Source organism: Fringilla coelebs (genome assembly GCF_963513975.1).
Source record: "Fringilla coelebs genome assembly, chromosome: Z".
NCBI classification, from domain to species: Eukaryota; Metazoa; Chordata; class Aves; order Passeriformes; family Fringillidae; genus Fringilla; species Fringilla coelebs.
Window position 1 is genome coordinate 67138411 of NC_140031.1, and position 16129 is coordinate 67154539.

The 16129-nt window shown below is 38.3% G+C and overlaps 1 protein-coding gene across 1 annotated transcript; it reads left to right on the forward strand.

Moving 5' to 3' along the window:
- MACIR (macrophage immunometabolism regulator) lies at positions 1-11498 on the forward strand. The gene is made up of 2 exons (XM_084225126.1): positions 1-125; positions 9234-11498. The coding sequence occupies exon 2, from the start codon at positions 9255-9257 to the stop codon at positions 9876-9878; it is 624 nt and encodes a 207-aa protein (XP_084081252.1). The 5' UTR covers positions 1-125; positions 9234-9254; the 3' UTR covers positions 9879-11498.
- Positions 11499-16129: the final 4631 nt, after the last annotated feature.

Consider the following 16129-nt stretch of genomic DNA (forward strand, 5'->3'; position numbering starts at 1 on the left):
CACAGAGCCGCCGCCGCCGCCGCGCTCCGCCCTCAGCCCGGCCGGGCGGGCCCGGCGAACCGGAGCCCCCCACACACCGCCCCTGGCAGCCGCTGCTGCGCGGGCCCCGCCGCGCTGGGCCGCAGGTAAGAGTCAGCGGGGTCTGAGCCCAGGCTCCGCAGCCTCTGGCCCTGCCCTCGGTTCCCGGAGCTGGGTGGGCCCAGGGAAGGGCCGTAAGGCGGGAGCCTTTCGGGGTGGGCGGTAGTGGCGCCGGCGGGGAGGCCTAGGGAGCCGCGCCGTGCGGACCGCGCCTCCCGAGGGCGCCGGCTCCTCTGCCCGCTCCCGGCGGCGGTGGGGCACGCGGGCTGGAAGCCGGGTGAGCCGTGCCCGGGCAGCGCCAGACCGCGAGGTGCGGGCGGCGGCCCTGCGCCCTTGCAGGCCCCGGAGCCCGCCCTGCGGCCCCGACTGTGGCAGGGCTGAGCCGGTAGTGGGGAGCAAGGCAGGAGCTGCCCGGCAGCCCGAGGAGAGCAGGACGCTTGGTGGTGGTTCCCGTGTGTACAGGGAAGCCGGGGAGCTGCCATGCGGGGCCTGCAGCCTGCGCTGAGGCTGCTCCTGTGCCTTCTCCGTGCCACCCCGATGGGTGACGGTGTAAGTGGTGGAAAAGCCCAGAACATAATTGTTAGCAGCTATATGTAGTATTAGTGTAGTATGCATTTAGTACACATAACCGTCTCCTCAGTTGCATTTAAAGCACACTGGCAGCCCCATACTCAGACAAGTGATAAACTTGAATATGACCTTACTATTGAATATGACAATGACAACGTGCACTAGTGCACAGCCTTCTGTGGGTAACTTTTGTATTGCTTTGTAATAAATTTTGCTTAGTGAAGAGTAGACAGACTCAGAGTTTTGTCTTTAATATTTACTGTATGGCCTGTGGAGCTCATGGACTGCCCTTGCACACTCAAAGATGTATTAAAGTGTTACTTCAGTGTATTAAACTTGCTAAGCTGCAGGCATTAGCAGGCATGTTTTTCCAGTTCTGTCTCTGCACATTACTGGAAAAGTGTCATTGAACAGCTGCAGTGCTGTTTTGAGTGCAGAATGTAGGAAATCAATCTTAATTCTCTGTATATATTACTTATATGCTGGTTTATATTTATTTTTCCTAGCATAAATGTATTCTTTATTACAAAGCAAAACAGAAACACTAACAAATGCTTCTTATGAACATGTCTTTGTTACTGTATTCTCTAGAGTGGGCCAGGATGTCATACAGGTGTGCTTGCATAGCTGCATGCAGAAATGAATTGATGTCAGAAAGCTGCTCCTCCCACCACCCTCCTGCAGTTGGTATATCTTGAACCATATTCCAGCTAATGAGATGTGCTTGCTTCAGTTGTCTCTTTTCTCCCTGGAGGGAGAACATTTGTTAGGATGATGAAGATTGAGGAGCGTGGTTCTTACAGTGGCTTTGAAGGGGAGGGAAACGAGGCAGTGGCAATGCAACTGCTGAAATTAAGCTCTTGCGTAAGAGTACTGACATTATAGTGTAGTTTTCTGTGCTGTCTCTTTTTTGATCGGCCTTATGCTGCTGGCTTGGCCACCAGCAGAGTATAATCATATGCAAATGTGGTATGGTATTGCAAAGTCAGATGAGTCAGAACTGGCTGTTCTGGGAGGAAGATTTCTGTTCACACTAGTTGTCACTTTAATAGAAATTTACTGTGACTGCATGTACTGTTGGGCTTTTATTAATTATAACTCTATACTTGCATTATACTTGTTTTAAAGCAGCATTTAAGTTAGGGAAGGAGCATTTGAGAAGCAGGCAAACAACGAAACTTTGAAGCCTTTATGTACATTACTCTAGTGAGCTTGAGAAAGTGACCTTTATCAATGTGGATGGTATAAGTGAACATGAAACTGATACCTTAAGTTTTAAGTTTCATATTTTCCAGATTTTGTACTGCATTAGTATATAACTCTGAACTTCGTGTAAAGTGTTTGCAAATTCTCTTCACAGTTTAGTTAGACAAAACAATCCTTTTCCGGCCTGAGAATCATGGACACAGTTGCAGCTTCAGGCCCAAAAAGTATAAAAAACAGCAAATTGAGGAAAGCAAACTGGGAGGATGGTACTTAATTACTGAGGCTGTAATGGGACAATTAACCCCAATATGTTAATTGAACAAAACTTATAAAAGTGTGAAACCTCGTGACCAGGTGCTCATCTTGGGTGTAGTCACACCCAGGCTCTTGTACTGTCCAAGGTGTATCTTTTGATGGCTTTTTTAAGAAATACCTACTTTATTCCTTTAACACTGTCTAGCCTCTTCAAGGCATCAAAACCTTTCCAAATATCCAAATACCTCCTGCAGATTGTAGCAAGGTAAGATGAAGTACAAGTGACTTAGAGCACTTCCATTAAAAAAACTGAAAAAACTAAACTGCATTGGTTGAATATATTTTTCTTAGTATTTATGAGTAGGTCTGTTATTAAAGTTTCCTTCCTGGGATAGCTGTTCCTAGTCAAAGGCTGAATATTATATGGTTTAGGCTGATCATTTCAAAATAATGTCACCAGAGCTGCAGTAACTTTTAAGTATAGAATACTACCTGAATTTCTTTTCTAACACAGAAACATTGGAGAACCATAGTCCCTTTGGTTTTTAAAGAAAAGAAATCAGTATTTATTTGGTGAAAACTGGAATACTTTAAGTGCTCTCCTTTTGTTTGTTTGTTTCTGTCTCTTATTTTTAAAAGGTGATTTCGTTTTTTGTTGACAGCTCAGGTTGTTTGGTGTCTTCCCAAGTGGGCTAACCTGAAAATAAGAACTTTGAAAATTAAACTTAGATTTTAGTTGATGAAAAGATGGAAGATCAAAAATACAGAGAAGTAAAAATTAAATTATAAGGGAAACATTATTTTACTTGCTATTCCAATAAAGAAAAAAAATTGTGTTGCAACATGCATTAGCTAATTTGCATGTATCCCGCTGTTTCATTCTTTTGATGAGTCAGCATAGTGAACAACCACCTTTATGCTGACCAAGAGCATAAAGGTGGTTGTTTTACAGACCAGTTGAAGGGGAAGTGTTTGTCTGTGATTCAATCCAACATGGGAGTCTTATTGTCTGTGTGGAAGGCTCTAAATATTTTGGAGAAGTTATTGTCTGTTAAACACTTCTGTCTAGTATTGCTTGGCAGAGAGATGTTAAATGGCCTTCTTTTCCACCGTTTTATTTCACTTCCTCTGCTTGCTAAGTGCTCATACAAAATTCATTAGTCTGGTCAAACTCTTTACATTCCATGTGTCTCCTTGTAAATAGTATGCTCTGTCATGCTGATCTGGTCTGAGGTAGTCAGTTTTGTTGCTAGCTGTAGTTTCTCAGTAGTGCACTTATGATGGTCTTCAATTTTAAAAGGTAGTTTTCTGGTTAAAACTGTTAATAACAAGAATTTTAAAAACTGGTTCCTGCTACTTGGAGTAGGAGCATATTAGTAGAAATTGATGTAATCATCTTTTCAAAAAGAACACTTCATAAATCCTAGTTTTTTGTAAGCCTTATGGTAATTATTGCCTGGTATACTGGGTAGCTGAATGGCCTGATTTTTTACCTGTTGACAAGAGCAACCACCCCCCCCCCCCCCAATACACACACACTTGGCTAGCTGTTTTGTAGGCTGTTGTTTTACATTACATTCTGAAGTTACTGCATTGGCTTTATTAATTCAGTAATATCAATTCATGCTTTCTTAAGATCTGTAGGATTATAGTCTATGTCTTATGCATAATTTCGTTTTCTTGCACGTAATTTTGAGGAAATAAATCTGTGCTACACTTAGTTGTTACTCCATCTGATTGTTATGTGGTGCAACAATTTCATGTTGCCCCCATTCTCTTTAGCTTAGAGAATGGAATTTCTTGTAAGGAACAGCAAACATTTTTTTTCCCCTTCAGACTGCAAGGGGAATGATGTAGACCTTATCTTTCACTCTTCACAAAGAGACAATTGAAATAATTAAAGGTGTCCTGGCTTCACACATGCTGGGCTATTTCACTTAGGCCTGATGTCCAACAGATAAACATTTTGTCTTCTAAGTGCATTGTATATATCAAGTAATGGCAGCACAGAGAAGGCAAAGTGTCAAAACTGGCTTGATATCTCTACTCAGTGTGTTTGACTCTTTTACAGTTAGTATCACCACTGCCATCTCCATTCTGCTTTTTCTTGTTGCAATTACTATCATTTTATCAATGTGACATATCTTAGTCATTCTTAACTAAAAGTATTGCCTACAGGCTTGTAGGAGGAAGAATCAGTTCTGAAGAAGAAAACATTTACTGAATAGAAATTTAATGCTTATCTAAAAGGAAAAAAAAGGCATGTTGTAAAATCACTTCACATTCTAGCTGAAGAGATAAGTAACAATAGAAATGCCAAATTACAGAGAACCAGTTGTTTTGTTAAGAGTAACTTAACAGAAGTTCAAAAATAATGTGGATTTTCTACAAAGTGTAAGAGTTATCAAGAAAAAATGCTCTTCATCTTTCTTTTTTTTTCCAAATACTCAGTAATTAAAGTTTGTATTTTGTAAGTCACAGTTCTGTCCTCAGAAAGAAGTAAGTAATGCATGTAACAGAAGAAATAACACTTTGTTGGAGAAAAAAAACAAACACAAGATTTTGAGTGCAGTGAAGCAGATGGCAAGAAGTAATTTCAACAGTAAATGATTTACAGTGCATATATTGTGATATCAGGCCCTAGTGTGTCATGCATGTCTGTTTTTCATTTGTCCTATGTTATGAAAAGGATATGAATGGTATCTGACAACTTGTGGAAGATTCAATAACCAGAAAATACCTATATTTGCAAAATGTGGAAATGTTGATGGTTTTACATTGAAAAAACTATCTCAAGAATATTAATGTATTCTTTGAGGTCATACAGTGATTTTTAATAGTTAATCTAGTATTTATCTTCATTATTTCTCTGCTCTGTGTTTTAGACAATTTTCTCAGTATTTATCTGGATTGGGTCTGGTCACTTTATATGCAGAGCTTGCTTTAAATATAGAGAGAATTGATAAAATCTTGTAAAATCTCATGAATTCTATTCTGAAGGCCATTCTGGTAGGTATTGGTCAAATTAATTCTCTTGGTAACTGCTACTTTCAGTTACTTAGCATATGTTTTTAAAATGTAGACCAGCGGCAAAGGATATGCCATCTTGTTATTAGTCTCCTTGCTTAGATTCAATAATATCTTCAATTATGAATTGTCTTGAATTGGCATCACTCTGCTATCATTCTGCTTGAGAGGCAAGAAGACAAGCCAGCAGTGATCTGAAGAAGTAATCTTTTTAAACTGAAGTACTGTTTTTTCCAGTGTTTTTACTGATGAGCTTATTCTTGTAAACAGCAGTGAACATAACAGAAGTTATCAAATGCTTTATAACCATAGAAATGTCCTAAAAATACTGTCAAAAAGTTTTAAATATCTGTTTATAGGTGATGGTACGGACACTCACTGTGAATCTCAAATTATTTTCTGGTTTTTTAATAGGAGTTTTCTAAGTAATGTCCTTATGTCTTTTTTTGCTTTTTTTCCCAGATAAGGATACAAATAATTTTGAAGCCATATGGCAGCTTGAATAACTGGCATTAAAAGTCTTGGGAAAGAAGAGCTGAACACATACATGCTGAGTTTTGGTCCTTTGTTTATGGAGCTGACTAGTCATTCCTGTCACTGGCTAGCAGTCTCTAGCTCAGTCCCTTTAGTTGATGTTTGTGGCACCAGCTTCTGATGCTGCTGTTCCTTTCAAATGTTTGACAGAATTCTTGGCTTTGATACTGTTCTTCACTCTGCAGGACAGAATGGGAGTTCTGCAGTTTCAGAACCTTAAGGACTCAGGCTGGACCTTGCTGTCTTGAAGACTTTCTGCTCTGAGCTTCCTTTTTACTAATTTACAGTGAGGGTAATTGTTGTGCAGTGAACTGCTGACCCCTTCTGCATGGTTACTTTTCCAAGTCGATTGCTCTTGGTTACCAGAGCACATGCCCATGTTTCAAACAAAATAAATTAATTTTAAAAGTTGTGTTCTGAGAAGAGCAGCCTTTGTGTTACTTTCAGATTTTAAACATCAAAAGTGCATGAAGATATCTTCCTCCCTCCTCTTCTTTAAGGCACATACTGCTGTGGCAAGTGATTTGTTTGTTCTGGGCTTGTTTGTTTATTTGTTTGTTTTGTTGGTTTTGCTCTTTAAACGTGACTAGGTAACATTATTCATTTCCAACTTTGCAGTGTGTCCATTTTATTTATACATTTTCTAGCATCATTTCAGTTTCTTTTAACAGAACAAATTGAGTTTTTCTGAAAGGTTCCAGGAGAGATTTCCAAACTGCAGGATAAAACTTGGGAATTAAGAGCAAGAACAGATACTTGGGTTTCTTGCCTAAGATCACAGAGTAGCTGAAAGTTGTAATGGAGAATTTCTGTGTGCTGTGCCTCCAGTAATCGTGTTCCTGGTGGTACATAATTTCAACTTCAGACATTGTCATTGATACCTTTGTCTCAGCAGCTGAAGCCTCATCAGATTTACTGTTTCACTGCTTGATTATGGTGTTAAAGTAGGAAACAACTGCTTCTGCTACTCCAAAACTGGTAATTGGTGGCTTAAATGTATATTGAATTCAATTAAATATCATGGGAAACATTATTTAGTTGTGTGGACTTTCTGCAGTGAAAAATTTTGGTGTCTGCTTTGCTTCAGTATTTTATTTCTTTATTTAACTCTTTTACCTGTTTTGATTGATTCACAGAATTGTTAGGGTTGGAAGGGATTTCTGGAGATCATTTAGTCCAACCCCAGACCATCTAGTCCAACCCCAGAATGTTTAAAAGCTCATTGAATGAAGTATATCTGCAAAAGTTTTTGTACACAAAACTGGTAATGAAGAATCCTAAGTATACCACAGCTGAGAATGAAAAGAGACCATTTAAGACTAAAGGAACATTAAAAATAGTCTCTCTATAATATAAGTGTTTTAATGGCAAATAAAATCCTCTTTAGCAGAACTGTGGGCATTTTGTTTACTCCTGATTTATTAGCATAGGGAGCAGCAGGTTGACTGAGGACTAAGCAGGGAAGGAGAGGTAGGAACGTCAGACCAGTCACTTATATCCAGGGTTAAAACAAGATTCTTTTGGTCTGGGTAGGTGCAGAGGAGAAATACCAATCAGATATCTTAAAGAGGTTAGAAATCACAAAGTTTACTAGCGAATTATAGAAGATGAGGAACTTTGTCAAATGATTTAGTACATCATGAAATACCACAGCACAGACAGAGCCCACTGAACATAGAAAACCTTTAAACCCATTTGACGTTATCTTCTGTGAAAGGAAAGTCAGAAGGAGAAAGGGAGAAAGACAAGAAAGATGTAGAAAATCAGACAGCTACTTCCTCCAGGGTTCCATTGATGCAAAGCTGCAAGATGAAAGTAGAGTTAAAGAGCAGCATGCTTGCATCAAGGTCAGTCGTCTTAAAAACCCTTCCTACCAGGTGGGTCCTTCTGTTGGTCAGCCATTTAGGGGGCTGGGTTTGGCAACGCTGGGGGCCTGCCTCCCTAGTGCTGTGAGTGACAGACACTGTGGGGCTGGGGTGGGGCACCACCTCACCAGAGCAAGGCCTCACCCACCCCCTACCACATATTCCAAGTCCTCAGGGTGTCTTAAAACAGATTTCCACTCTCTGACAGAACATTATTTGAACTACTCCTTCCCAATCCCTTCACAGAAGCAAGGTAATCTTACATTTTGCATAAGGCTAGTATTTTCTTTTGCCAAGTGATAATTGCACACAGCTCCCTCTCTTATTTAAAACAAATTAATGGAGATAGGGGATTTTGGGGGGTGTCTAATTGCAGAAGATGGAATAAAGTACTTCCTTGTTTGTTGTGTTGTTGCTGTTAGGCCTGTGATGTTCCAAGCCTCAAAAGGGCAGCAAGCTTCAAAAGTTTGTAAACTCCTGGAAGTGTGTTTTAAGTTAGCCTTATTTGTGAAATATTATTGAGATTTTCAAAGTAGTTTATGATCACATATAATGAATTTTAGTATTCTTTCAGCTTAACACTTGGATGCTAACTTTCCTTCCTTTGTTGCCTTTAAATGTGACATAGTTATGCTTATTTTTTTTGGTGAAGTATATTGACTACACTAGCTGACCTTTAAAGCAAAGGTGAGTCTGACAATGAAGAAAACGTGGATTTGCAGGAAATGTGACCTCTTTTGTGAAGTAGTCACATGACTGAAATGGTTCAGATGATGCTGAAAATAGAAATGAAAAGGAGGCTTTCTGGTGTTCCAGCATCTACTGGTGTATACTTGCTGCAATGGTGACCATATCTTTCCATGTTAGAGGTGATAATACCTTGCAGTGAGCACTTTTGTTTGTAAAGGCACCAAATAATGCATTTGGAATAGTTGTGAGGGAAGGGTAAAATGTTTCCAAGAGCTATAGGAAAAAAACAAATAAATATTGCTTATTCTTAATATGCTTATAAGAATCTAATGCTATGTTCATTAAACACACTATACAGAATACGGACAGATACCAATAGAATCCTATTAGAATAAAAGAGTGTGTGTTTGATTAATTGTGAATAAGATGATAGGTGAATTTTCTAATCAGACCGGTGTGCAACAGCTAGGATGCCATTCCATGAATTTAAAGCAAGCTGTCTGCACATCTGGAAGATGGAAGCATTGCAGTACACTCAGATCAGATCTGATCCATGATCATATCTGAGTGAGCTTGTACTTTTTAGGCATGTTTTTTGAAAGCTTTGTTCAATAATATTGTCAGTAGATAAATTACTAAGTAAAGATGGGGGAAGGTGCTGTGGATCTGCTAATGGATGTAGATGCTCCAAGAGGTGAGGGCCTACAAACTATCAAATGAACCAAAAGGCTGAAAAAAACTATCCAGAAAGATGCTCCATTTTTGTGTATGATAGTACTCATATGTTTTTAGCTATTTAGACTTATCAGTATCTTTTACCAAAAAAACCCACTGAAGATAATTTTGAAAGACAGATGTTGGTGATAGGTCTGTTATGTGACACCATGCAGAGCTAAGACCATTCCGAATAGACTGGTTATGACTTCTGGGTGATACAAAATTCCTTTTCTTTGGTCCTTTCTCAGCACTTGTGTTGCATTTTCTGGTCAAGTTGTGTTTTGTTTTTAGGAGAAAAACTTTGTGTTTAAAATGGAAGTTGATGTGACTGGAGAGTCCAGGACTCCCCTCTCCACCCTCTCTGTGCCTCTTGCAGAGGTGAGTTCTGCAACCAGGATGGAAGCAGAAAAGCCACGCTGTTCCAGCACCCCCTGCTCACCATTGAGGCGTACAGTTGCAGGATATCAGATCCTTCACATGGATTCTAACTACCTGGTTGGCTTCACAACTGGAAAGGAACTGCTAAAATTAGCCCATAAGTATATTGGAAGTGAAGAGAATAAAGGAGAATCTGGTCCTAACTTGGGCTCCAAACATCTTGATTCAGGACTTTCACATTCCTCACGTTTGTACAAAACTAGAAGTCGGTACTACCAGCCCTATGAGGTCCCAGGAGTAAAAGGAAGGAGGAGGAGACGGATGCCCTGCTCAGGGGATAAATACAATAAAGCTTTACCATGTGAACCTTACAAAGCACTTCATGGTCCCCTGCCTCTCTGCCTTTTGAAAGGTAAAAGGGCTCATTCAAAATCCCTAGACTACCTCAATTTAGACAAAATGAGCATTAAGGAACCTGCTGACACAGAAGTGCTACAGTACCAGCTCCAACACCTTACTCTTAGAGGGGATCGTATGTTTGCAAGGAGTAGCACGTGAGCTATCATCTCCAATTTAGAAATAGTTTCTGATCTTTTGTCTGTTGCTGCAGAAATCCACTGTTGTACTGTGTACATGACTGTCCAATTGTAGGTGGTTTTATAACTCAGTCTTACGAGGTCGTAATTTATTTGAATTATCTTGGCAATGGAGTGTTCTACTAATATTTGGAGAGCGAAATCTTTCCTGATCCAGCAGCTTCTGATGCAGATTTGACTGCAACTAGTGGACATTTCTTTGATGAAGATGCAACTAGTGGGTATTTCTTTGGACACATTTTAACAAAAAAAAAAAGCTTTTGATTTTTGGTATTTTTTTTTCTGTACTGCTACATCTAGTGTTTACAGTAATTCAACACTGAAAAATCTGTGATGTCTGCTTGGTTGTTTCTAACTTTGGCTTGATATTAGAAACTGCTCTTGGATAAGTACCCAAGGAGTTTTTTGGGGTTTACTTTTTACTTCTGTAGTAAAATGTATGTGTTTTTCTGACAGCATGGACAGGAAAGTGAGCTTGACTGGATAAATCACTTGCGATTTAAACAATCCAATTCATACATTTTGAGAGTGTGCTTATACTGGTGATGTGGGTAAGATTTATTAATGAAAGAAATGTTTGCTACTTGAATCCTATTAAAACTATTTTTTTAGTTTTTGCATGGAAGTAATTGCTTTGTCCTTTTTATTTTATAAAACATGTTCAGAATAAATATTTTAAGTTATTTAAAGCAAATCTTTCAGGAAATAAAGTGGGGTTTTTGTTTTTTTGGTTTTTTTTTTTGTAGATTTTATTTTTACATTGTCTAGAGACAGAAAATGGAATGTCTGTACTGGTATGTTGGTAATGTTTTTGATTTTAATTTGTGATTTTCATTTCATCTGTAGTAGCAGAAGGTATCAGCTTCAGCATAGCTTTGGAAATTTTGTTGAAGCACTAAACATGAACTCTGGAGGGAAGATTTTTTTCTTGACAAGAGTGCAAGTGAAATATTTCTTGTCAGGGTTGAAGAGATGATCTTGAATTTTGCAGCAGAATAATGCACTGGTTTACTTTTGTTAATAAATTTTTATCCAAATACGACATCAAATGCAGTTTTGACAGCTGTATTTTTAGATGTGTTTAAAACATTTTGTTTAATTAGTTTTAATTTTACTTTAGTTTAAAAATGAAAAATAGTTTTCATACTGTTTTTTTCTTAGGTGCAGTCTTGTACTGAAGCAGTACACAACTTGATTTTGCCTGATAACCTCTGCAGAAATTGAAAATAATTTCATATTGCTTCGAAGCATAAATTATTTGGTCACTTATTTCTGATAGAATTAAGATTTGGGTTTTTTTTTTGTTTATCACACAGAATTACTAGAAAGCACTAGTTAGTGCACATGCTCTGAGAAATAAAGAGTTCTTGCACTGTAACTCCACAGTTTAAATGAAGGTAGTCCACTACTGAGCATTTTGTTGTTTGTTTATCTTTTTTAGGTTTATTAGAAAATACAAAAAAAAACCCCACTGTGTGCTTTGCAAAGTTAACTGCACTGGTGTAAATTTAATGTATTTAACATTGATCTTCAAAGTAAAGTCTTCCTATTAGTCTTCAGTTTTAAAAACAGAATACGGTCAGATGCCAAAGAGACAGTGGGTTTATTTAAGGAATAAACACTACTGTTTATTGAAATATCAAATTGATTTGTATTTCTGGCTGAAAAATAAAAAGAGTATTATAAACAACTTTTGTTGTGAATTCATTTGCTGTGTAGGAGAAAGAGAGGACATTTAAAAAAATACAACTGTAGACCAGGGAACATTTAAAAACCACTTGAAAGTCAGGGTCCTAGATTTCTGTGAAATAGACGCTTAGCTCTGTTCCTTTCTTTTGGGAAAAGGGCGACACTTAACTTATGTGCGTCTTTCTGATGTTGTCCAGTGCTATAATTGTATGGCTACACTGGTTGATGGCTATATAGCTGAGACTGGTTGATGGCTATATAGCTGAGTTCAGACTTAATAAATGTGTTGGTATTTTATCTTTGGTGATTTGTTTGTCAATGTGCTCAGACACAGTCATGGTGTTTGCTTAACTCACACACACTTGCAGCCCTCATAACATAGGAAGTACTATTTATACTACATGTAATACAGGCTGAGCAAGGAATTGTTAATAGATAATTTATGGGTTTTTTAAAGTTTTAATGGTACCAAGGAATCAGAAACAAATTCTCCAACATTAAGATTTTAAAAGTTCCTGTAGTGTGGTCTGGTTCAAGCTAGTTATTTTCACCTTTAAAGCACTACATGCTAAATGGACACAGTTGGAAGAGAACATCCTTAGTGAGAATATGGTCAGCAAAAACTAGAAAAAATGCTTTGAATAAGACTAATTTTATAGTGGAGCTGCAGTAGAGTAGAGAAGTATGAATAAATTATTAAGCTGTTATAGGAAAAATGTAGATTTATTGCAATGCTAATAGCTTTAAAGACAATGTCAAGCTTGGCAACCAACAGTAAAATCCCAGGTACCTTTGCATGTTGTTGGAGCTGGCAAGTGCAGGTTTTTTGATGAATCTGAGGATGACTTGTTGCATGAATGGTTTGCTATAATCTTGACTGGGACATCAGTTTCCGTAGTGGGTGATTACACTGAACACTGTAAGAGTGGCACAAACTCATGCCAGATACACAGATCCTTAGAAGAACACAATAATGTTTGATTTACTGATCTTTTTTCCTGTGTCTCACAGTACATTATTTTAGCCAGAAGGTAATGCCAACTTTCCAAGTCTTTGAAAACCTTCTGACGGATTATATGGGGTTTTTTCCAGTGATTTTGCTAGGGTAATTTTTTTTTTTTTATTTCCATCACAGAAGTACTTGGGAAAGATTGAACTACCTTCATGTCAACAGAATGTGGAAGGCTTCCTTTCCACATTGAAAAGGAATGTAGACCAAGGGAACATTGCCCTAATATTTGAAAGGAGCAAGGGAACATTACCCTAATATTTCAATACCCAGTCTGTCTCACACTGTTCTTAACTTATTCTTACGGATTTTGGCAGTAGAGAATGACATTGATGTAAACCTACAGCGACTACATTAGAAGAACTGGGGAAAGAAGACTATCACTTTTGGGGGAAAAAACCCAGAATCAGCTGTCTTGTGTTGAAAACAGAAGAGAAGGTAAGGAAATTAACTAACCACATTGCATCCATTTTTAGGAGACAAGTTGTTTCACGGTGCATATGCTTGGTATCACTTATCAAGAAATTGTCCTGGAGTAAAAAGAGTAGTTTCACTTTAAGAGGAGGAGGAGAGCCTTGCACAGTGCTTTAATTTCTGTGGAGAGTGGAAGGACAGAAAGAATTCACCATAATATTCAGGGAAAGGCTGGAGAAATATATCAAAAACCTCAGAGGAACAGCACAAATGTAGTTCCAGTATCAGAAAAAGAAAAGGCAGGAAAGAAGATGGTGTTCTGGCTCTCAAATAGAGATTTGGCTACGTAGCAATGGAGTGTGTTTCTGCTCGGCTAAGGAGGCTGGTGAGATGTCTTAGGAAAATGCTGTAATCAGTCTGGGCTGCAGTGAAGGTAGAAGCAGGAACTTGAGGCTCTGTGTCTAACACTTTCATACTCATAAGCTTAGATGAAATTCAGATGAGAGTGCTGAAAGAACAAGGTAGTAATCTTTATTCCAATTGAGCGTGGCCTGAATTCCAGTTCTGTGGTGTTTTATGATACTGAACAGCCCTACACAGCGTGAATAAGTAGATGGTGCAATTTTATAGTCTGAGAAGCTCTCTGAAAAAGCAAAACTTTTGTCTGTTAAGTTCCTTTATTATTTCAGTTTAAAAAAAATTAAAAATCTTTCAAGCTTTGTTATATATTATGGTGTAAATACCAACTAAAATGTCTGGTGGGATAATTGTTGCATTCCATTTTGGCATTTTGCTAGACTCTCCCTTGCTGAAGCTCCTCATGGGCTGTTCTTTCTGTGGTGAGGCAGAAGTGCTAAAATATGCAAGAACATTGAGAACAGCACTGACAGCCTGAACCCTATGAGAAAATGGAGCAAACCACAATTTGCTGTAGTGTTTTACATTAGCTGATTTTTCAGGAAGTCGAAAAATATTCAAAAAAAGCATGAGATGCTGGGATGCCTTTAGAAGTCTATTTCAGGTCAGGTATGTTGCAGGATAGAGTTTCACGGTGTGAACCATAGTCTGCAAATGGATAAAACGAGAAGGGGAGAGAGAATGTCATTGTGCACTGGAATATAGAGTAGTGGGACACCAACTTTTTAAGCTAAGTGGATGACAGTAGAAAAAAAGGATGTATTAAATGCAAATTAATTTGTTTCTGCCTTATCTCAGTGATTTTAAGTTTTAATGTTAATTGTGGTGAACATCTTCCAATTTTTATGAATAAAAATAGGAGGATATCCAGAATAGCTACAGCTCCAAGCGACTGACTGTGCAAGATTTTTACCTATCCATCTATAACAATGCTTTCTATAGAATTTAACTACTTTTATTTTTATGAGACTTTCAAAATTTAGCTGATTTTTTTTCAGAATTAGTCATGTGAAAGTGATAGTTGGGAAAAAATATTGAAGCAAGAAATACTGATGAGGGTCTCAGTAAAAATTGTAGATATATCTTCATGTAAATAATGGCCATCCTATCAGTTTAATAACTTTGAAGCAGAACTGCAAACCTAGAGAAAAAAGAGGATCATTCACCAATCCTAGGAGCAGAGGTGGGATACAATGATCTCTAAAGACTGCTCCAATCTGTATCCAAATTTGCTCCAATTAATCAAATTTTGAGACACGGTCATGTTTCAGAGATGATTAAATGCTTCACAGATAGTAGTTTTAACATTTCAGAGGGGCTTTTAGAAGGCTGGAGTACCCAGTTCTAGAAACACAGAGTCATTTAGGTCAAGATCATTGAGTCCAACCATTAAACCCCCCCCCCCGCCAAGTCCACACTTAACCATGTCCCTGAGTGCCACATATACAGGTCCTTAAATAGCTCCAGGGATAAGGTGGATGCCACCATAGCCCTAGGCAGCCTGTTCCAGTGCTTGACAGCCCTTAACAGGAAGAAATTTCCCCTAATATCCAAACTAAACCTCCCCTGGTGCAACTTGAGATTATTTCCTGTTGTCCTGTTGCTCGTTTTTTAGGAGAAGAGCCTGACCCCCCTCTGGCGGCGCCCTCCTCTCTGGTCATTGTAGAGAGCAACAAGGTTTTCCGTAAGCATTCTTTTCTCCAGGCTGAGCCCCCCCCAGCCCCTCAGATGCTCCTCATCAACTCCATTCACTTCTCTGGACTCACTCCAACACCTCAATGTCTTTCTTCTTGTGGGAGGCCTAGAATTGAACACTGGATTTGAGGTGCAGCTGTCTTTGAATATTTGAATGTTTTTATCTGCCTTCCATTTTCAGTAGGCTGGTGATGCATTTGAAATAACTTCTTCTGTCTCCTTGGATCTAGGTTCTAAGAAATGTGGAAGGAGAAAAATCTTTTTTACTCTTAAATTTTCTTGTCATATAATACATGCTTTAAATTATTAACTGCAGAGTCATCCAAGATTTTAATCAGTATTGAAATTGCTACTGCAGTAATTGATAACTTTTCTGTCTGGCCTCAAAAAGAGGTATATTTTTAAATTAATATAAATGTTGGCATTTTCTCCACTTACATGATTTAGGCATCCAGTTAATGGGAAGATTGCCCCTTTTAACATTAGAGGATCTAAACTTCAGTAAAATAAAGCTGTGACACTTTTTTGCTGTAAAACCTCAAATCAACTGCCTGCATTCCTATCTCCTGTGGAGTTCTTGTTGATTAATTTAGAACTTCAACCGGAAGGTAAGACCTTTTTGGAATGAAAAGATTGCCTCAGGTGGCAAATTTTCCAGGGAAAGAATCTTGAATTGTTTTGTCTGTTTGAAAAACATTATCAGTTGGGACTTGCTTATGTCACGAGAAATAATTTTGGGGGCACTATTTTTTGTACTTATTTAACATTGAGCTGGAGGAAGAAGGCAGAAACCTTATTACAGCGCCTAATGCTTAATACTAATTCATATAAATGTTGCCAGAAAAAAAAAGACAAAGTGTATGTGTCAATCAGAGGAGACATGACCATGGCTTCATTCAGTAATTGGAATCATCCAAGGTATCCTTTAAAGAGAACTTAAAAAACCAAACTCATAAGAGTAGATAGTAGGCAGTATTCTACTCACACAT

Coding starts and splice junctions, on each gene's coding strand:
- MACIR (XM_084225126.1), top strand. CDS start 9,255: ATGGAAGTTGATGTGACTGGAGAGTCCAGGACTCCCCTCTCCACCCTC.